This window comes from Phyllobates terribilis, unplaced genomic scaffold, assembly GCF_046119375.1.
Source record: "Phyllobates terribilis strain yellow unplaced genomic scaffold, ASM4611937v1 Scaffold_4__5_contigs__length_816908805, whole genome shotgun sequence".
NCBI lineage: Eukaryota > Metazoa > Chordata > Amphibia > Anura > Dendrobatidae > Phyllobates > Phyllobates terribilis.
In genome coordinates, this window is record NW_027362764.1 from 138,713,056 (window position 1) to 138,735,271 (window position 22,216).

A 22,216-nucleotide genomic window follows, 5' to 3' on the forward strand; every position below is an offset into this window, starting at 1 on the left:
TTCATTTTTATAAGAGTCAGCCTGTCATCATTTTCAGTTGACAGGCGGATGCGCTTATCAGTTATAATTCCACCAGCGGAACTAAAAACCCGCTTTGACAAAACGCTAGTGGCAGGACAGGCCAGGACCTCCAAGGCGTAGAGAGGCAGTTCATTCCACGTGTCCAGCTTGGATACCCAATAATTATAAGGCATAGAGGAATAACAGAGGACATTGGTATGGTCGGCAAGGTACTCCCTCTACATCTTCCCAAACTTTGCACTCCTTGTGAGAGTACCCCGCACCTCAGGGCCTGTGAGATGGGAGGGGCTGAGAAATCTCTCCCAGAACTTTGACAGTGTTTCCCTGCCTCTGCTGGCTTGGAGTTGTGTCTCTCTCGCCTGTATTCCTTGGTTGTCCAACGAACAGTGTATCCTCTGCCACCAGCATTTTCAAATGGGAATTTTTTTAATAGTTCCGCAACAAGAGCCTTCTGGTACTGCCCCATTTTTGTAGACCTGTTTGCCTCAGGAATAAGAGATATATAAAGTTCTCCTTGTAGCATGGGTCTAGAAGTGTCACCAACCAGAAATGACTGTCACCCCAAATTTTGAGAACGTGAGGGTCACGGGAAAGGCAGCGTAACATAAACTCAGCCATGCATGCCAGACTACTAACAGGCAAGACTTCTGTGTCCTCACCAAGAGGATGACTGACCATGCTCTCCTCCTTCTCCTCCTCCCTGTCCTCAGGCCATCCACGCTGAACAGAAGGTATGATAGTTGTGCTGGTAGTAACGTCTATAGCACATGAAACTGGCTCCTTTTCTTCCTCCTTCTCCTCCTCTTCCTCATTGTCACCCAATCCAAGTTGGGATGAGATGAGGCTGGGCTGTGTGTAATCACCCTGTATGGTTCATTGCTCCATCTCATCTTGCTCTGTCTGCAATGCATCCTCTTTGATTGTGAGCAGAGAGCATTTCAGAAGACAGAGAAGCGGGATGGTGATGATAATTATTGCGTCATTGCCGCTCACCATCTTGGTCGAGTCCTCAAAGTTTTGGAGAATGGTACATATGTCTGACATCCATGTCCACTCCTGAGGTCTTATGTGTGGAGTCGGAACTGAATGCCGACGGCCTTGTTGATGCTGGTAGTCAACAACTGCCCTCTTCTGCTCACAAATCCTTCCCAACATCTGCAATGTAGAGTTCCAACGCGTGGGACATCAGACACCAGTCAGTGAGCCGGAAGTTGCAAATGCTGCTGAAGCACGGAAAAGGAGGCAGAAAGCTGTAGCTGACGTTCTAAAATGGGCACACAGGTGGCGTACTTTGACAAGCAGATCCGGCAGCTCTGGGTAGGTTTTCACCACAGCCATATTCTTTAGCTTGGTGAAAATCTTGGGAAACCCTATTTACTCCAGCTGTAATTTCTCCCAGGAATTCCTCTAAAGCTGCTTGAACTTGAAATGTGGCCTTTTAAGCTCGTGGAGGTGGAAGCGTTCCACAACCTCATGGCGGCGGTGGTGTGCGGGTGTCCATACTCTGTCTCCAGTGGCCACTATTTCTCCCTGTATTGTCTCCGCCTTCTACAAGCTTGGGTCCCTGAACATTACTGCTGGTACTTTTCTATGGGAATCTGCTTGCCTCCTACCAGCCTGGAATATTTCCAGTAAACTATGGCACGATGCCATGGTATTAGCACTGCCCCCAGAACCAGTAGCGAAGCCATCCCCAATTTGCTTCTCAGGAATTTTATTTGGTAGACTGAGTGGCTGCCCAAATACATTAGTTTCTCACAAAGGAGATGAAGATAGAGTGGTAGTAGGTGCAAGTTTCTCCAACCTGTTAGATATCAGAGGGTGAATGGCAGCACATTGGATCAGTGGTTAGCACTGAAGCCTTGCAGCGCTGGGATCCTGGGTTGAAATCCCAGCAAGGACAACATTTGCAAGGATTTTGTATGTTCTCCACGTGTTTGCGTGGGTTTCCAGCTCTGTAAAAAAGCAGCCATAGAGTGTCCTGGAACCTTCTCACACACTTTTCCTAGCCAAGACAGCTTCTTGGCAGGGTTGGACAGTCCCACCAGAGAATCCTCTGGTGTGCGCCGGCTTCTACATCAGGAGAGTTCATGATAGCGCTAACTTTGCAGTTGCTATGTGGAGGGGAGAAAGGTCAGCCCTCAGAATCAAATCCTCTGGTGGGCCCAATGTTTTTCAATCTGAAACAGCTTCTCAGTGGGAGTTGTATTTCACCACAGCCATATTCTTTAGCTCGGTGAAAGGACTGGCATAGAGGGAAACCGTATCTACTCTGGCTGTCATCCGCCCATTGTCATACACGACCATGCCTGGCTGTATGTTCAGCGGTGAGATCCCCAGATCAGGCTGCTGTGCTACAGCTTTCAACAACTCTGCAGTGCTGGGCGGTTTGTCACTTAAACATTATGCATGTTAGCATGTTATCTTCAGCACAGTCTTGTGCCGCTTGGCCAAGGCAGTGCTGCAGTACTTTCAGCTTGTGACTGATGTGGTCATTTTGGAGAAGGAGGAGGAGGTGCAGTAGCTGAACAATGTAATTACATTGAGGTTACGTTGACGACTCTGTTTTTTATACTAAAGAAAGATCCTACTGTTTTGTTTTTTTTACGTTATTTTTTAAGACAAATGCATTCACCGAGAAAAGTCATTTCAACATTTTACAACCTTATCTAGCCATGTAGTGTGTGACATATCATCAGGCACATACTGTTTCATTTATGATGGAGGGACTCTGAAAGTCACAAAGCCTATTTTTATAGGGCCATTACGCGGCCCTTACTATTCCTAAAGGGCCAGCAGTCAGCCCTCAATACTGTTAGAGACCCATTAGCCGGCTCTGCTTTGTTGTTCCCATTATTAACAAGTGGGTCTCCTCTACTGTTATTGCATATGCAGTGACTGCAAGGGCTGCCAAAAATTCAGATGCAACCCAATACCCCTTTAAAGAGACATAGAGGAGGGTCTCAGTAAAAAAAAATGTTCCCATTATAAAGGAGCGGATCTCCTATAGTGGTAATGCCATGCTGTGACTGCAAGGGCTGCGAAAATTTGGGAAGAACCCCACTAACAATTTAAAGACACATAGAGCTGGGCCACAGTAATGAAATGTTTCCATTACAAAGGAGCGGGTGTGCTACACAGTTATAGTGTATGCAGTGAATCCAACGGCTGACAAAATTTAGGAAAAACCCCACAAACAATTTAAACACACAGAGCAGGGCCACAGTAACGACAAATTCCCATTAGAAAGGAGACGGTCTCTCATACTATTTGCCTATGCAGTGAAGCAACGGCTGCCAAATATTTGGAGGAACTCCACTGCCCCTTGCAAGAGAAATAGAGGTCAGAGAGCCTCCTAAAAACAATGTTCCCATTATTAGGAAGTGGGTCTCCCATAGTGTTTTTCCTATTCAGTGAATGCAAAAGCTGCCAAAAATTGGGAGGCACTCCAATGCCCTGTGGAAGAGACGTAGAGGGTCTCATGAAAAAATGTTCCCATTATTAGAAAGTGGGTCTCCCATAGTGTTGGCTTATGCAATGAATGCAAGGGCTGACAAAAAATGGGATGCACTCCAATGCCCCTTGGAAGAGACGTGGAGGAGGGCCTCATAATAAAATGTTAACATTAGAAAAGAGCGGGTCTCCTATACTTGTAATGCCCATGTACTAAGTGTATGGGCTGACAAAAGTTTACCCCTGGTGGGTATACATGAACATACCGTATAATTTTTTTTTTTATGGGCATCATGAAGACCCCTTAAAAAAATTATGTGGGTGTTGTATCACAGACCACGGTCACTCTGGTGATATGGTGGTGGAGGATGAGGAGAAGGAGGAGGACAAGAGAAAATAGCCAAAATCAGAAAGCGTATACCCATGTGTGGGTGTGAAAAGGTGCATGGGCATACACCTCCCAAAAAAAGACACTGGATTTGAGTTTATGTTACGCTGCTATCATTCGGTGGTGTTGAGAAGTCTGGCCCAATCCAGCCCTTGTTCATTTTTATAAGAGTCAGCCTATCAGCATTTTCAGTTGACAGGTGGATGCGCTTATCAGTTATAATTCCACCAGCGGCACTAAAAACCCGCTCTGATAAAACACTATCGGCAGGGCAGGCCAGGACCTTCAAATCGTAGAGAGCCAGTTCATTCCACGTATCCAGCTTGGATACCCAATAATTATAAGGCACAGAGGAATCACGGAGGATGTTGGTACGGTCGGCAAGGTACTCCCTCAGCATCTTCCCAAACTTTGAATTCCTTGTGAGAGTACCCCACTCCTCAGGGCCTGTGCGATGGGAGAGACTGAGAAAATTCTCCCAGAGCTTTGACAGTGTTCCCCTGCCTCTGCTGGATTGGAGTTGTGTCTCCCTCGCCTGTAGTCATTGGTTGTCCAACGAACTATGACCTTTGCCGCCAGTGTTTTCAGATGGGAATTTTTTTAATAGTTCTGCAACAAGGGCCTTCTGGTACTGCCCCATTTTTGTAGACCTGTCTGCCTCAGGAATAAGAGATATAAAGTTCTCCTTGTAGGGTGGGTCTAGAAGTGTCACCAACCAGTAATGACTGTCACCCAAAACTTTGAGAATGTGAGGGTCATGGGAAAGGCAGCATAACAAACTCAGCCATGCGTGCCAGGCTGCTAACAGGCAAGACTTGGGTGTCCACCCCAAGAGAATGAGTGACAATTGTCTCCTCCTCTTTCTCCTCTCTGTCCTCAGGCCATCCACGCTGAACAGAGGGTATGACAATTGTGCAGGTAGAACCGTCTATAGCGCATGAAATTAGCTCCTTTTCTTCCTCCTCCTCCTCCTCTTCCTCATTGTCACCCACTACACGTTGGGATGAGATGTGGCTGGGCTGTTTGTAATCACCCTGTATGGTTCCTTGCTCCATCTCATTGTGCTCCGCCTGCAATGCATCCTCTTTGTCTTCTGAAACGCTCTCTGCTCACAATCAGAGAAGTGGGATGGTGACGCTAATTATGGCGTCATAGCTGCTCACCATCTTGGTGGAGTCCTCAAAGTTTTGGAGGATGGTACATATGTCTGACATCCATGTCCACTCCTGAGGTCTTATATGTGGAGTCTGAACTGAGTACCCACGGCTTTGTTGATGCTGGTACTCAACAACTGCCCTCTTCTGCTCACAAATCCTTCCCAACATCTGCAATGCAGAGTTCCAATGCGTGGGGACATCACACACCAGTCTGTGAGCTGGAAGCTGCAAATGCTGCTGAAACAAGGCAAGGGCGGCGGAAGCTGTAGGTGACTTTCTGAAATGGGCACACAAGCTTAGTACTTTAATAAGCACATCCGGCAGCTCCGGATAGGATTTGCGAAACTGCTGAACCACGAGGTTAATTGTGTGAACTTGTCTCACCTCAGAGCTGCCACCAGGTTCCAGCCATCTTCACACACGACCATGCCTGGTTGTAGGTTCAGCGGTGTGAGCCACAGATCTGCCTGCTCTTTCAGAGCTGTACAAAACTCTTCAGCATTGTGCAGTTTGTCACCTAAGCATATTAGCTTCAGCACATTCTGTTGCCGCATGGCCGAGGCAGTGCTGCAGAGCTTTCAGCTTGTTACTGATGTGGTCATTTCGGAGATGGAGGCTGAAGAGGAGGAGGAGGCTGAGGAGGATGTGGTGCAGAAGCTGTATAATATGGGGGCAAACCTGATTGACCTATATCCCGCAATCCTTGGCATCAGGAAAATGTGTTCCTTCCAAAGGTTCGACTGGGTACCGGCTTCCACTATGTTAACCCAGTGTGCCTTCAGTGAGATGTACCATTCCTGCCCACAAGCACTTGTCCACGTGTCCGTGGTTAGGTAAACTTTCCCGGTAACTGCGTTGTTGAGGGCACGGCTAATGTTTTGGGACACGTGCTTGAGTAATGCAGGGACGGCACACCGGGAGAAATAGTGGCAGCTGGGAACCGAGTACCGAGGGACGGTCGCCGCCATCAGGTTGCCACGCCACGAGCTTTAAATGCAACATTTAAAGCGCAAGCAGATGCGAAATGTGGGAAGTTAGTAGTGTGGCCTGTGGGGCATTGGCTGTGTATTTGCGCTTGCGTTCCAAGGACTGGGGTATGGACAACTGAACGCTGCGCTGGGACAAGGACGTGGACATGCTTCCTGTTGCTGATAGTTAAGAGTGTTCAACGACAGGTGCAGGGCAGGAGGCATCTTCGCATGCACCATGGACAGGGGATTGGCTTGCATGCACAACAGCGGAAAAAGCAGTGGTGCCACCCACAGACACTGGACCATGGCGTTTGGCCCACAAAGTCGGGTGTTTTGCTGCCATGTGCCTGATCATACTGGGGGTGGTCAGGCTGGTCATTTTGCCACCCCTACTGATGCTGGCCTGGCAGGCTGTGCAAATGGCCTTTTTGGCGTTATCAGCAGAGTCTTTAAAAAAAAACAGACTCGGGAAGACCTAACAGTTGTACTGGCAACTTCCTTCGTGTTGGTGTTATGGGGAATGGTTGCCTGCCTTATGTCTCCGGCCACCATACTGCTTCTTCCTTCCTTTTGGGGTGCTCTGCCTCCCTCCCCCTGTGTGCTGCTCTTCTCGCTCTGCATGTCCTCCTGCCAGGTTGGGTTAGTTACTATATCATCCACCACCTCATCGTCCACTTCCGCACCCTGGTCCCCCTCCTGACTTTCTGGCAATAGTGTCTCATCATCGTCCACCTCTTGTGACACTTTCACGCCGTCACCTTGTGTGACCGCGGCTGCTCAAATATTTGAGCATCACTACATGCGATCTCCTCTTGCCCCGCTTCAAGTGGAACGGGCAAGAGGCCCGAATCTATAAATGGAAAAGTGAACAGCTCTTCTGAGTGTCCAAGTGTGGGATCAGTTGTCTCTTGGCACTCGGCATGGTGGGAGGAAGGAGGTTCAGGGTGAGGAATATGTGGTCCAGACTCACGGCTACTGAGACTTCATCGTGTGGAAGACAGGGTGGAGGTGGTGGCTAAGTGACTGGAACCATTATCTGCCATCCAACTTTTCACACTGCTCTGTGTTCAATAGTGGTGTTCTGCGGTCCCCTATTAATTGGGACAGGAAGGTCGAGCGATAAGTTTTGGATGTTTGTTGTGGCACAGTTTCAGTTTGCCCACGGCCTCGGCCTCTGCATGCACCATCACCATCATGTCCAGTTCCCCTTGCCACGTGCCTTGCCAATTTTTAATAGAGGACAATATCTTCCACTCTCTCTACAAATGGCTGAATTTGGAGAGAACTTATATGTGATCTAATAGGTAACTATTTTGAACAGCAAACTGGTGTCAATAGCTTCACCGACACAATGAAACAAATTTTTAATGGAGGCCAGAAATTGCAGTATTTTCTAAAAACGTATAATTTTTATCCGTGTGACGGAGAAAACATAGTTTTAAATAGTTGGCCTGTAGGTAACTATTTTGAACAGCAAACTGGTGTCAATAGCTTCACCGACACAATGAAACAAATGTTTAATGGAGGCCAGAAATGGCAGTATTTTCAGAGCAATTATATGTGATCAGTGTAACGGACAATCCACAGTTTTAAATAGTTGGATTTTTAGCGCTGTACTGTGGAAAGGACCTGGTTGTATTCTGCAGTGCCAACAAGCAAATGGCACAGAAAAAAGGTGTTCTCTGGATTGTATTTTTAAGCAAATAATGAGAATTAAGATCCAAAAAAAAATTATTCCTGGCCCCTGAGACCTGGGCCTATTTCTTGAAATATCTAACAGCAGCAGCAGACAAAAATAGAATGGAGCCTCTTGTGCTATGTGTACTGCAGTCTGCTATATACCCTCCCTGTCTGCCTATATACACTGACTTCCTGTATCTCTGTAGTTGGATTAGTCCTCAGAAGGACTGTTTGTTGAGATGGATATGTGTCTCTAATATAGTTTGGTATAACTACACTAACTAGAAACAAGCAAATCTCTCCCTAGCTCAGCAGCACCTCTCCCCTACACTGTTTGATTCTGGAGTGACTGTGACAAGCACGGCGGCGCCAGGTCTGATATAGACCTGATGATGCTGTGCGGCCAGCCAATCACTGTAATGCCCCAACCAACATGGTTGCGGCATTACAATGAGTGGCAGACAATCCCTGCATGTTCACTGGCTCTCTAAAGAGCGCCAAACATGCCGGGAGGGGACCCGAGCTCCCGCCGAGCAACCCCGGAAATACTTGGCGAGCGCTGAGCATGCCGATCAGTGAGATGCTCGGCCAAACACCGAGCAGTAGCGAGCATGCTCGCTTATCACTACTTAACATATTTCCCAGGAAAATCCATTTTGGTTTCTTTTTGTATGTTTTTTTGTGAGTCCGTAAAAGTGGCGTAATACTTCTGACAACATTGTTGACAGCAGTGATCTGGGAGTCAGAAATGCTTCCACAGGCCTTCCCCATGCTGTTCTCATGCTAATTGAGCACTGTACCCATGGATTTGGGAAATTTTTAGACCCTCTGCTGACCGTTGAGGGGAGCCGCCTGAAAAATGCTCGCGTTTCCCATAGACTTACATTGGGCTCGTTACTCAGACCGAGCACTCGAGCCTACCAATTTGCTCGACCCGAGCAACAAGTACCCGAGCATTTTAGTACTCGCTCTTCATTAGTTGGAACATTAGCCAAAAATGTATTTAAATATATCATATATGTATAAATTCTTTATTTATACAAAATATTAAATTTAACACACAATAAAAAATTTTTGTTAAAGGAAAATGTTCGACTTAGGCTCAAACCATACAGGTTAAACCCAAATATAGATTCAAACATCAAATAACATTTTTATATATAATTAATCAAAAATCCTTGGGTTTTTTTCCAAAATATGATTAGATACAAAATATTTTAGTGGAAAATATTCCTACTTTATACTATTTAAACCAAAGGATGGTGTTTACACAATTAACCAAAGTTTGTAAGAAAATCATATAGTATGAACAAAGATGGTAAATTTGTGTAGCCTAAAAATCAGATAGTAATACTATAATTAAATAATATTCTATAGGATCCATGATTTGCAAAAATCACATAAGTACATCAAAATGCCCAGAACAAGCATATAAGCAGATCAAAGGATCACTAATCATACATTCCCCTCGAAGGAAGTGGAACGTGAAACACGCGTCAGGGGTTCTGTGGCCACCAAAAAGGTTATACTATTCATTTACCTATTACTTATTCCACTATGTATGATTTGTATATTAAGTGATCATTTGATATGCAAATCATGGATCCTATAGAATTTATTTAATTATAGTACTACTATCTGATTTTTACGCTGCACAAATTTACCACCTTTGTTTATACTATATGATTTTGTTACCAACTTTAGTTAATTGTGTAATTATCATCCTTTGGTTTAAATAGTATAAAGTAGGAATATTTTCCACTAAAATATTTTGTATCTAGTCATATTTTGAACAAAACCCCAAGGATTTTTGATTATTTTTATATAAAAATGTAATTTGCCTGTTTGAAGCTATATTTGGGGTTTACCTTTATGGTTTGAACCTAAGTCTGATATTCTCATTTTACAAAATATTATTTATTGTGTGTTCAATTTATATGATGTATAAATAAAGAATTTATATGTTTTAAATAATTTTTTGGCTAATGCTCCTAACTATATATAGGTTGTCCTATTAACATTGGATTGGTCAGAAACCCAGTATAGGGATTGATGGAGTACCCAATGCTTAGACTGCCTGCAATCAGCAAGTTATCATCTAGCCTGTGGATGGATGATAATTGCTGAGTAGGGTCACCCTTGTTAATAACAGATGTCTCCAACAGAGGAACCCCTCGGGTTCGACATATTATTTCTTGTCATTTTATTGCCGGTCTCAGGGGACTGATTTCATTTTAGTTTGTGAAATATTTAAATTGCTGTAAAAATTTGAACTATAACTTATTTTAAGAGAAAACCATTTAAAATGGAAAATAGAAAAAACATTTTCTGAAATGTAAAGGACACATGTTAGAAGTTGGAAGCTGGCGATCTTGACTTTTTGTCATTAAATATTTGAAAATGGTCCCTTCTAACAGAAATTTATGAGCAGTTACTCACAAACTGCACATACTTACATCGGGCAGTGCCGTAATGAAGTCATAGGCATTGGCTTCCTTAGCTGCTCTCTCTATTTCTTCATCTGTCACATCTATTCTGCCATATTTAATATTGTTCTTAATGGTTGTTGCAAACAGGACGGGCTCTTGGCTGACCACACCAATCATTTCTCGGTAGTGTCTAACATTCAAGGATCTTATATCTTGACCATCAACCATTATCTGAAAAAAATATATATATAACACCGAAATAACTCAAGCCTAAACAAAAAAAAAATATCAAATATCTGAAGAAAAGTACAAAAGTGTATTTACCATTCCATCTTGTGGATCATACATTCTCTGTAGGAGCTGCACCGTGGTGCTTTTACCGCATCCACTTTGCCCGACCAATGCCACCGTCTGCCCAGGTTTAACTTCAAGATTAAATCCTTTTAAAACCTTCACTTGAACAGAAAATAGTCTATTGTGTATTTTCACAAATACAAGGTCACACAAAACACAAGAACATAATGGAGTAAAAGAGCACCTAGTAAAAGAATTGAATGGGATTTACCTGAACTTTTGGTCTTGAAGGATAACAAAACCGCACATTTTTAAATTCAACATTTCCTTTGATATTATCAGGCTTATACCCCTCGGTTGAAAAACAGTTAATTGCAGATGCCTGTGGTTGTAGTAAAGAAAATATACAGACACAAATTAGAATAATTTATAATTGTAAAAAAAAAGTTATTGTCCACACCAAAGTATTTGGTGAAGTATGAAAAGTCATGAATCACCTCCTAAACTACTGTCAAAGTTTTCCAGGGTTGCATAAAGTGAATGCTACGTAAATGAAAATTTAGATATACAGTGTGCTCAAAAGTTTACGTACCCCAGCAGAATTTTTGCTTTCTTGGCCTTGTTTCAGAGAATTTGAATGATAACGAAAAACTTTTTCTCCAGTCATGGTTATTGGTTGGGTGAAGCCATTTACTGTCAAACTACTGTGTTTTCTCTTTTTAAATCTTAATGACAAACAAAAACATCCAAATGACCCTGATCAAAAGTTCACATACCCTTGTTCTTAATACTGTGTATTACCCCCTTTAACATCAATGACAGCTTGAAGTCTTTTGTGGTAGTTGTGGATGAGGTTCAGCATTTACTTAGATAGTTAACTGCAAATTCTTCTTGGCAAAAAGCCTCCAGTTCCTGTAAATTCCTGGGCTGTCTAACATGAACTGCATGCTTGAGATCTCCCCAGAGTGTGTTAGCCCAGTATGTCATTTTTTTGGTAAATGAACTTCAGCTTTATGCAAAGTAAAACAAATATTTTTTTGCTGTTGCTAGCCACAGTCCACCAAAGATTTGTTTGTGTCGCAGACGTGTTACACTCTGATATAAGCCACCTAGTGCTTTTAGTGGCGGTGAAATTCAACTGTTTTCAGAGTAAAAAAAAATATTTTTTCTGTTGCTAATCAGAGTCCACAACAGATTTTTTGGTGTCACAAACATGATACACTTTGCTAAAAGCCACATTCTGTTTTAGTGGCGGTGAAATTCAGCTGTATGCAGAGCTTATGCAGAGTAAATAAATCTAATTTTTAATGTGACTAACGTGATACAGCATGCTAGATCTGAGTTTGAAATATCTTGGAGCATACAGTACAGACCAAACGTTTGGACACACCTTCTCATTTAAAGATTTTTCTGTATTTTCATGACTATGAAAATTGTACATTCACACTGAAGGCATCAAAACTATGAATTAACACATGTGGAATTATATACTTAACAAAAAAGTTTGAAACAACTGAAAATATGTCTTATAGTCTAGGTTCTTCAAAGTAGCCACCTTTTGCTTTGATGACTGCTTTGCACACTCTTGGGGCATTCTCTTGATGAGCTTCAAGAGGTAGTTACCAGAAATAGTTTTCACTTCACGGGTGTGCCCTGTCAGGTTTAATAAGTGGGATTTCTTGCCTTATAAATGGGGTTGGGACCATCAGTTGTGTTGTGCAGTAGTCTGGTGGACACACAGCTGATAGTCATACTGAATAGACTGTTAGAATTTGTATTATGGCAAGAAAAAAGCAGCTAAGTAAAGAAAAACGAGTGGCCATCAATACTTTAAGAAATGAAGGTCAGTTAGTGCGAAAAATTGGGAAAACTTTGAAAGTGTCCCCAAGTGCAGTTGCAAAAACCATCAAGCGCTACAAAGAAACTGGCTCACATGAGGACAGCCCCAGGAAAGGAAGACCAAGAGTCACCTCTGCTTCTGAGGATAAGTTTATCCGAGTCACCAGCCTCAGAAATCGCAGGTTAACAGCAGCTCAGATTAGAGACCAGGTCAATGCCACACAGAGTTCTAGCAGCAGACACATCTCTACAACAACTGTTAAGAGGAGACTTTGTGCAGCAGGCCTTCATGGTAAAATAGCTGCTAGGAAACCACTGCTAAGGACAGGCAACAAGCAGAATAGACTTGTTTGGGCTAAAGAACACAAGGAATGGACATTAGACCAGTGGAAATCTGTGCTTTCGTCTGATGAGTCCAAATTTGAGATCTTTGGTTCCAACCACCATGTCTTTGTGCGATGCGGAAAAGGTGAACAGATGGACTCTACATGCCTGGTTCCCATCGTGAAGCATGGAGGAGGAGGTGTGATGGTGTGGGGGTGCTTTGCTGGTGACACTGTTGGGGATTTATTCAAAATTGAAGGCATACTGAACCAGCATGGCTACCACAGCATCTTGCAGCGGCATGCTATTCCATCCGGTTTGCGTTTAGTTGGACCATCATTTATCTTTCAACAGGACAATGACCCCAAACACACCTCCAGGCTGTGTAAGGGCTATTTGACCAAGAAGGAGATTGATGCGGTGCTGCGCCAGATGACCTGGCCTCCACAGTCACCAGACCTGAACCCAATTGAGACGGTTTGGGGTGAGCTGGACCGCAGAGTGAAGGCAAAAGGGCCAACAAGTGCTAAGCATTTCTGGGAACTCCTTCAAGATTGTTGGAAGACCATTTCTGGTGACTACCTCTTGAAGCTCATCAAGAGAATGGCAAAAGTGTGTAAAGCAGTCATCAAAGCAAAAGGTGGCTACTTTGAAGAACCAAGACTATAAGACATATTTTCAGTTGTTTCACACTTTTTTGTTAAGTATATAATTCCACATGTGTTAATTCATAGTTTTGATGCCTTCAGTGTGAATGTACAATTTTCATAGTCATGAAAATACGGAAAAATCTTTAAATGAGAAGGTGTGTCCAAACTTTTGCTCTGTACTGTATATTCTATGTTATACAGGCCTCATCCACAGTCAAAAAATACTTTCTTTGATTCCTAACGTTATACAGCTGGGGATATCTCAGTTTGAATTAGTTTGGAGGATATCTCGTATGTTATACAGGCCTTAGCCACACTAAAAAAAATACTTTCTTCTGTTACTAATGTGATACAGTACGGTACATCTCAGTTTGAAATTGTTCGTAGCATATCTCCTATGTTATACAGGTATCATCCACAATAAAAAAAATATTTTCCTCTGTTACTAGCGTCATACACTAGGGGACATCTCAGTGCGCCAAGGGAGGGTGGTTCACTGTGATCGGAGGGGAGAGGAGGGGGTTGGCGATACCAGAAAAACTATTAGTGAAGGTGTTAGTGAAGGTGAGGAACAAATAGAAGAGGAAGAGGTGATGGGCGAGCAACAGTCAGAACATGAAAAAGATAATCACCCAGTCTTTGTTCATGTTTGGAGGGTGGGGATGGAGGAAACAAGCATCAGAATTACCCAGCCACCAACACAGCATGGCTTGAACCTCAGGAAAGAGGCCGACATATGAGTGAGTTCTTGCTGCACTATCTGCAACATGATCCCCGTAGAGTTATGATTGAAAATAGTGCTGACAACTGGTTTGCCACTCTGTTAGATCCACGTTATAAGAGTAAATTTTACCAGATCCTTTTTGCCCTGGAAAGGGAGCCACGAATGCTGCAGCATTGAAACATGCTTTTACACAACCTTAACATAAGTTTTCCCCAAGCCAGCAGTGAGGCACACAAAGTTCATCTCAGCTCTACACTTTCAACCTCCGGCACGTCAATTCATCAATGCCAAAATATTAGCAGTAGCAGTAGTGGAAGTGGCAGAAACAATTTCTGTGCGTCTTTTCACACATTTTTAGACCAGCTCGTGCACTTACACAACAGAGCACAAGTATGACATGTGGTGAATGACTGGAGAGGATGGTGCACTCCTGATTGAGTCTCTCATCTGCTGGGTGGGCTGTAGTGGAAGAGGTTTTGGTTCCTAATTCTACAATTTCCACTGTAGTGAAATTAATGCCACTTTGTTGGTGTCTGCCACTAATTTTTGGAAATGTGGGGAATCCTGATTGGGTCTCCATCTATTGGGTTTGGCTGTAGTGGAAGAGGTTTCTGTCTTCATTAAACTACTTCTACTCTGGTGAAATGCATGCCACTTTGGTGGTGTTAGGCCCTAATTTAGGGAAATGCTAACACTTCTGATTGAGTCTCCTTCTACTGGGTTGGCTTTAGGGGAAGATGTGTCGTTCCTAATTCTACATTTTCTGCTGTAGTAAAGTTGATGCCACTTTGCTGGTGTCTGCCAGTAATTTTTGGAAATGTAGGGTATCCTGATTGGGTCTCAATTAGTGATGAGCGAAAGTGCTCGCCACTGCTCGGTACTTGCCCAAGCATCACTGTTCTCTACAAGCTCAGCGAGTATTTACGGGTTGCTCGGGTGGGATCTCGGGTCCCCTCCCAGCATGTTTGGCGCTCTTTAGAGAGCCAATGAACATGCAGCGATTGCCTGACATGCACTGTAATGACGTAGCCATGTTGGTTGTGGGCATTACAGTGATTGGCCGCACAGCATCATCAGGTCTATAGAAGACCTGGTGCCGCGTCTACCCCAGAATCAGGCAGAGTAGGGAGAGGTGCCGCTGTGTCAGGGAGAGATTTGCTTGTTTATAGTTAGTATAGGTATTCCTCAACATATATATATATATATATATATATATATCCATCTGAACTAACAGTCCTTCTGAGAACTAATCCAGCTGCATATAATCAGTGCTAGGCTGGCAGGAAGTGTATGTGGCAGACTGCAGTGTATGATACAGCACAAGAGGGTCCATTGAACGTCCTGTCTGCTGCTGTAATAATTACATATATTTGTAGACATAGCCCCAGACAACAGGGACCAGGGTAGATTTGTTTTTCATCTTAAACCTGGTTATTTGCTTAAAAAGCAATCCAGAGAACACAATTTTTCTGCTCTATTAGCTTGTTCTCACTGCAGAAGAAAGCCAGATCTGTTCCATATTTCAGTGATAAAAATCCAGAAATTTGAACTGAACGTGGAAAATATTGGCCTCCTTTTCCATTCTGTTGCAGTGTGTCAGTCAAGCTATTCACACTAGGTGTCTGTGAAGAATAGTATTAATAAATTACAGGCCTGCTATTTAAAGCCGTGGTTCTCTGTCAGACATATCACCTATAAGAGTGTTCCAAAATCAGCCATTTCTTCCATTTTCATTTCGTTGCAGTGTGTCGGTCAGTTTATTCACACTAGGTCTCTGTTTAGAATAATATTAGTAAATTGCAGGCCTGCTATTTAAAACCGTGGTTCTATGTCAGACGTATCACATATAACTGCGGTTCAAATCCAGCCATTTGTAGTGAACGTGGAAAATATTGTCCTCCATTTATAGATTGTAGCAGTGTGTCATTGTACACCATTTTACAGCTCCATTTTCTTGTTCACAGAATACAGCCAGATTTTTTTTTGTTTTATTCACATTACTGTATTGTGGAAGCAGAGGAACTTTTTTAAATGATCAGACATACGTGATCCATATGACTGCCATAATAATGCAGAATTTTTTTTGAGCATGCCAAATATTCCACTCCTTTTAAAGTCAGCCACATGTGTTTTGTTGAACCAATTGACACTTGGTCGCTGACAAATATCATACTATTAGGCAACTGCCTGAAACCGTGGCCATCATACGTTATTCCATATGACTACCCTAATAATCCAGCAATTATTGTGAGCGTGTCAAATATTACACTCCATTTAAAGTATTGCAGTCGAGGGTTCAAACCTATTCTCAGTTGGCCGCTGACAAATAGCATATCTGTGAACACTGTTGTCAGAGTATTATGCCACTTTTGTGGACTGACGGAAAAAAAAAACATACAATAAAATAGCTAAAATGGAAATAATGTTAAAAAACATTCTTTCCAGGGTAATGACTTGCATATAAGGCCAAAGAAATAAAAAAACAAAGTTACGGACTGTGGAAGACATTTATGCGACCAGAATGAACACTCCTGTGTAGCTGGTGATGATACCACCTAGCAGCTGCACCTATTCTAATTGTAAATGCTTCTGACAGCGTTATCGATATGGAATAGAATAGATTTTACATTTTTTTGGGCATCACCAGCAGCATGCAGTATAAGGCAATAATGCTTGGCTGGATCTGTGCAATTCGCTATCCATACTGCGATATCTCACCAGTAAAAGAATTTCAGATAAGACAGTTTACTGGTGTCTACCACTAATTTTTGGAAATGTGGGGAATCCTGATTGGGTCTCAATCTATTGGGTTTGGCTGTAGTGGAAGAGGTTTCTGTCTTCATTAAACTACTTCTACTCTGGTGAAATGCATGCCACTTTGGTGGTGTTAGGCCCTAATTTAGGGAAATGCTAACACTTCTGATTGAGTCTCCTTCTACTGGGTTGGTTTTAGGGGGACGGTTGCAAACACTTTATTAAATAGGAACGCAACCGACCCCGGGGTCCGTGATGTAGCCTAGAGGACTGCTGCCGAACACTTTCTGGGTGGAAAGGCAAACGACAACTAAATGATAAACCCTTCCGTGTTAACTTCACACCGGACAGGGTATAGCGGTACGCTCTATCTCCGTTTACTGCACGGAGGAGAGAGCGACCGGCGACGCACCTAACAATTATCTTAGCCCTTCGTGTTAACGCACATGGAAGGGTAAGACGGTTCGCACAGTCTCCAAGAACCGCAGGGAGACGTGCGACCGTGGGAACAGCAGTAGCCCTGTCTTTGATACAGGCGCTACGCTATGGGGATTGGCGCTAAAGCAGTTCACACAATCTCCAAGAACCGCAGGGAGACGTGTGACCGGACTATGAGCAGTAGGCCTGTCTTCGGTACAGGCGCTACGCTATAGGAGACGGCGCTAGCATGCGGGTGAGATTCCCGCCGGGTATTCGAGCACTCAGCCGGCGTGCTACCGGACAGAGCAAACCCGCTCTATTTAGCTCACAGGCGGCTCGGGGTGTAAGGCGAACCCCCTGGTTGGAGCCAGTCAGCGAGGCGAAGCTACCTGCCTACTTTTTCTACCTGCCTAGCTAAAGCTATGGCTCTTCGAGGAGCCCAGAGTAGGCGTGCACACCACAAACAACTAGCTCAAATGATCTGAGCGCGCCGCCATGTTTGTGGGCGGGCCTTTTAAAGATTAAGCCTTGCCCCACTGTCGCACCATTGGTGACGACACCCGTGACCAATCAGGCGGTGCCAGGTCACCGGGTCAGGTGGGTGCCAACCCACCAATCATGATCCGCCAGGTCACAGACATGCTCAGTGCGGCAAATCCTGGACTTAGATTCCGCAAGTCCTGTCTCCCTCTGCAACCCAGACTTAACATTGCTAGGCACAACTACCTGGGAGACAAACAGTGCTCACGGACCAGCTAGGCGTTGGGGCTGATGGCGATTCTGAGCAGCATCAGCCCTGGCTGGACTGAAATGGGAGACCACAGAAGGTCCTGGACCCATTTCGAATCCAGCACCAGAACAACACCTAACAGTTGGCTTTAGGGGAAGATGTGTCGTTCCTAATTCTGCATTTTCTGCTGTAGTAAAATTGATGCCACTTTGCTGGTGTCTGCCAGTAATTTTTGGAAATGTAGGGTATCCTGATTGGGTCTCAATTAGTGATGAGCGAAAGTGCTCGCCACTGCTTGGTACTTGCCCGAGCATCACTGTTCTCTACAAGCTTAGCGAGTATTTACGGGTTGCTCGGGTGGGAACTCGGGTTCCCTCCTGGCATGTTTGGCGCTCTTTAGAGAGCCAATGAACATGCAGTGATTGCCTGCTATGCACTGTAATGATGTAGCCATGTTGGTTGTGGGCATTACAGTGATTGGCTGGCCGCGCGGCATCAACAGGTCTATAGAAGACCTGGCGCCGCCATGCCCGTCAGTCTACCCCAGAATCAGGCAGAGTAGGGAGAGGTGCCGCTGTGTCAGTGAGAGATTTGCTTGGTTATAGTTAGTATAGGTATTCCACAACATATCTATATATAAATATATATATATATATATATATATATATATCCATCTGAACTAACAGTCCTTCTGAGGACTAATCCAGCTGCATATAATCAGTGCTAGGCAGGCAGGAAGTGTATGTGGCAGACTGCAGTGTATGATACAGCACAAGAGGGTCCATTGAACGTCCTGTCTGCTGCTGTAATAATTACATATATTTGTAGACATAGCCCCAGATAACAGGGGCCAGGGCAGATTTGTTTTTATCTTAATCCTGGTTATTTGCTTAAAAAGAAATCCAGAGTACACAATTTTTCTGCTCCATTAGCTTGTTCTCACTGCAGAATAAAGCCAGATCTGTTCCATATTTCAGTGATAAAAATCCAGAAATTTGAACTGAACGTGGAAAATATTGGCCTCCTTTTCCATTCTGTTGCAGTGTGTCAGTCAAGCTATTCACACTAGGTGTCTGTGAAGAATAGTATTAGTAAATTACAGGCCTGCTATTTAAAACCGTGGTTCTCTGTCAGACATATCACCTATAAGAGTGTTCCAAAATCAGCCATTTCTTCCATTTTCATTTCGTTGCAGTGTGTCGGTCAGTTTATTCACACTAGGTCTCTGTTTAGAATAATATTAGTAAATTGCAGGCCTGCTATTTAAAACCGTGGTTCTCCGTCAGACGTATCACATATAACTGCGGTTCAAATCCAGCCATTTGTAGTGAGCGTGGAAAATATTGTTCTCCATTTATAGATTGTAGCAGTGTGTCAGTGTACACCATTTTACAGCTCCATTTTCTTGTTCACAGAATACAGCCAGATTTTTTTAGTTTTATTCACATTACTGTATTGTGGAAATGTGTCACCCCAGGCCTGGATGCCACAAATATTAAAGGCTGTGTCTGAGAGCAGGAGGGAGGTTCCCTGGTTAGGTATCATTAGCATGCAGCACCTCCGGTCCCTGGCCAGTAGGGGGAGCTGGCTGCCCCTATAAAAGCTGGAACTGGGGCAGGGTTAGGGAGACCAGAACCCACTTCTGAAGTGACCAGAAGGGTTCTCAGAGGAAGGGACAGGTCAGCAGCAGCTGAGGAGTCCGTGAGGCAGAGGAGAAACTGCAAGCCAGGGACAGAGGTGACGAGAACCGGTCCTGGCAGAGAGCCAATCTACCGGACATTGGGGTCCGAGGCTGTCAGGGTTATAAGCACAGCAGCAGAGAACCAAGCCGCGAGGGATTTCAGGTCCCTTGGCCTAAGAAGCCTGGAGGCTCCGCCACACAGAGGGACCAGTACAGCGAAGAGAAAGCAAAAGGTACCCAAGGCCCGAGTCATACAGGCGAAAAGTACACGGCCAGCTCAGGGACGTGGGCTATTACACCACGAAGAGGGGGATAGTCAGAAAGAGCACAGAGAGAACGGTAGGCCTACACACTCACCCTGACCAGTGGGGCTCGCCCAAATGCTCTCAGACACCCAGGCCCATTCCTAACCGGTACCACTGTTGGGTCATTAATAATACCTACAATAAAGACCCTGGACTGTTTGAAGCGGATTCTGAACTCTTACTATTGCGGCCTGCACTATCACCCCCAGCATCCACCTACACTGCCCTGAGGCTACACTCTTCCCGTGGGGAGTTATCCTATCCCTGTGCTGCACACCAACACCAGCCTCAGCGGTCTGCCTCGCAGCGGCGGTTATCCCTGACCGCAATCCATGGGTGGCATAGTCGGATATTCACAAATCTATAAATAGACTGCCACAACATTGGTCTGACCGCCTTAAGCCACGGGACCGGGTTGCCACTACTACCCCCATCAGCACCGTACATCAGAAGGCCCGGTTCCGGGTACCCCACGGCCCAGGGGGCGAGTCAGCTTTGGCGTAGTCGGCAGGATTGTGACCAACCCGCCACAAACGGGTATTGCGCGCCTGAAAAAGACTGTATACGTACCTTAAAAAGAGGTTTCCCGCCATCTTCAGCCATTTCCCGCCAATCGGAGCCGTTTTCCCGCCATCGGGCGCCATCTTCGGGACGCCGCGCGGGAAGAAGAGGGGCGTGGACGTCAAAAACGCGCGAGACCTGAAGCTCCGCCCTACGCTGAGATGCTGCGCAAGGTACTGGAAGGAGATCCAGCGGACGTCGACGTCATCACCAAGCGATGCAAGGTCCTCGCCCAGAGCATCGCGAGCGGAGCCGCGGCCTACAGAAGAGGGTTGCCAGAAGGTAGGCCACGGTTAACTAGGGGGGAGGAAGATGTCGGACGCGGAGGGACCCTCTACCACCAGCGTAGCCACTGCAGCTGTGATGCCGTTTTCCTTGCCCTATATCCCCGGAACGGCCTGGCTGCCACAGTATGCCGGCGAGTCGCATACCTTGGGCGACTTTAAAGAAAGGCTGTATAGCTTGTTCAAAGTTTATCCCCTGACAGAAGAACAGAAAGTAAGCATACTGATAGGGCAGTTAACTGGTGCGGCTCAGCGGGAGGTAAAGTCTTGGACAGCGGAGGAGAAAAGGACTGTAAGGGGGGTCCTGACCCGTCTACGGGACACCTTTGATACCCGAACCTCAGCAGAAATCAAAATGCGGTACTATGGATGTAAGCAGCGAGCTCAAGATAGCATTAGAGATTATGCCCTAAATTTACAGGAAGCCTTGGGGGCAATTAAGCAAGCTGACCCTGGCAGCGTGCAGGATACAGATAAACTGTTGACTGATCAGTTCATAGAAGGTCTGCTGTCCAGTGCCCACAGAACCCAGCTGCGCCTCATGGCCCTACAGAACCCCGATTTAACTTTTGCACAGTTCAAAGATAGGGCCATCCGGGTGCTCCGAGAACCCACACCAGGTGGCGCTGTAGCGTCCTGCCATTACTTACCACCAGGAGGCAGCGCCCTACCCTGCAGACCTTGTGGGGGCTGATGCGCAGGCCCTAAACCCATCCCCGCCTGCAAACCTGCACCATCATGTCCAAGAACTAACAAAGAGTGTTGCTGCATTGACCAGGACTGTACAGTCATTACAGGTGGACCCGTCAGGACCAATCAAGCTGGCTTCCAGTCCAGAGGATGTCCCGTGGCGTCGACAGAGGAGGATCCCGTCGTTCAGAGGGAGGCCCGCCGACCGTTACACTGAGGATGGACAGCCGGTTTGCCGCCGTTGCAGCCAGCCGGGACACATAGCCAGGTACTGTACTTTAAACGGGTCTGACCTGGGGCAGAGGGCCAACCCCCAGGCATAAGGTCACCAGGCCCGTCTAATTGGCGTGATAAGTACGTAGGGAGACGTCCGGTTTTACCCGTAGTGCTGAACGGTATCCCCATGAGTGCACTGCTGGACACCGGGTCCCAAGTGACTACCATCCCCTATGTGCTTTTCAAGCAGTACTGGAGTGACACTGATATAACCCGTTATCCAGACCATGACTTGAGCATCATTGCCAGCAATGGTCAACCCATGCCGCAGGTGGAGTTCAGAGAGATGACCATCAAGATTGGTAAGGTTGAACTGACGGCACAGGGAGTGATTATTGTGGACATTGACTGTCGAGAAAGTCCTAAAATAACCTTGGGTACTAACGTGATTGAAAATTGTCTTTCAGAAGTAATTGTAATTTTGCAGCAGGTGGCGATGAATGCGAGTTCCAGCCAACAGAGAGTCCTCCAGAAAGAGATAAGAGCTCTGATGAGACGGCAACAGGTAGAACTGTCTGGTGGTGAGATCGGTAGCGTGAGGATGAGCGACCCGTTCCCCATTGCCATGCCTCCCAAAAGTGAAAT

General features: G+C 45.2%; 1 protein-coding gene across 4 annotated transcripts in view; it reads right to left on the reverse strand.

Moving 5' to 3' along the window:
• Positions 1–22,216, reverse strand: part of LOC141265120 (ATP-binding cassette sub-family B member 5-like) — a 1,140,380-nt gene that overhangs the window by 180,305 nt on the left and 937,859 nt on the right. For 3 of the 4 annotated variants that reach the window (XM_073677789.1, XM_073677793.1, XM_073677790.1), the window contains 3 exons: positions 10,665–10,775; positions 10,424–10,549; positions 10,127–10,330 (listed from right to left, as the gene is read on the reverse strand). In XM_073677789.1, the coding sequence (XP_073533890.1) occupies positions 10,127–10,330; positions 10,424–10,549; positions 10,665–10,775 (441 nt within the window). Of the gene's footprint in view, positions 1–10,126; positions 10,331–10,423; positions 10,555–10,664; positions 10,776–22,216 lie in introns of those variants that run through there. The other variant, XM_073677794.1, reaches the window with a different exon arrangement.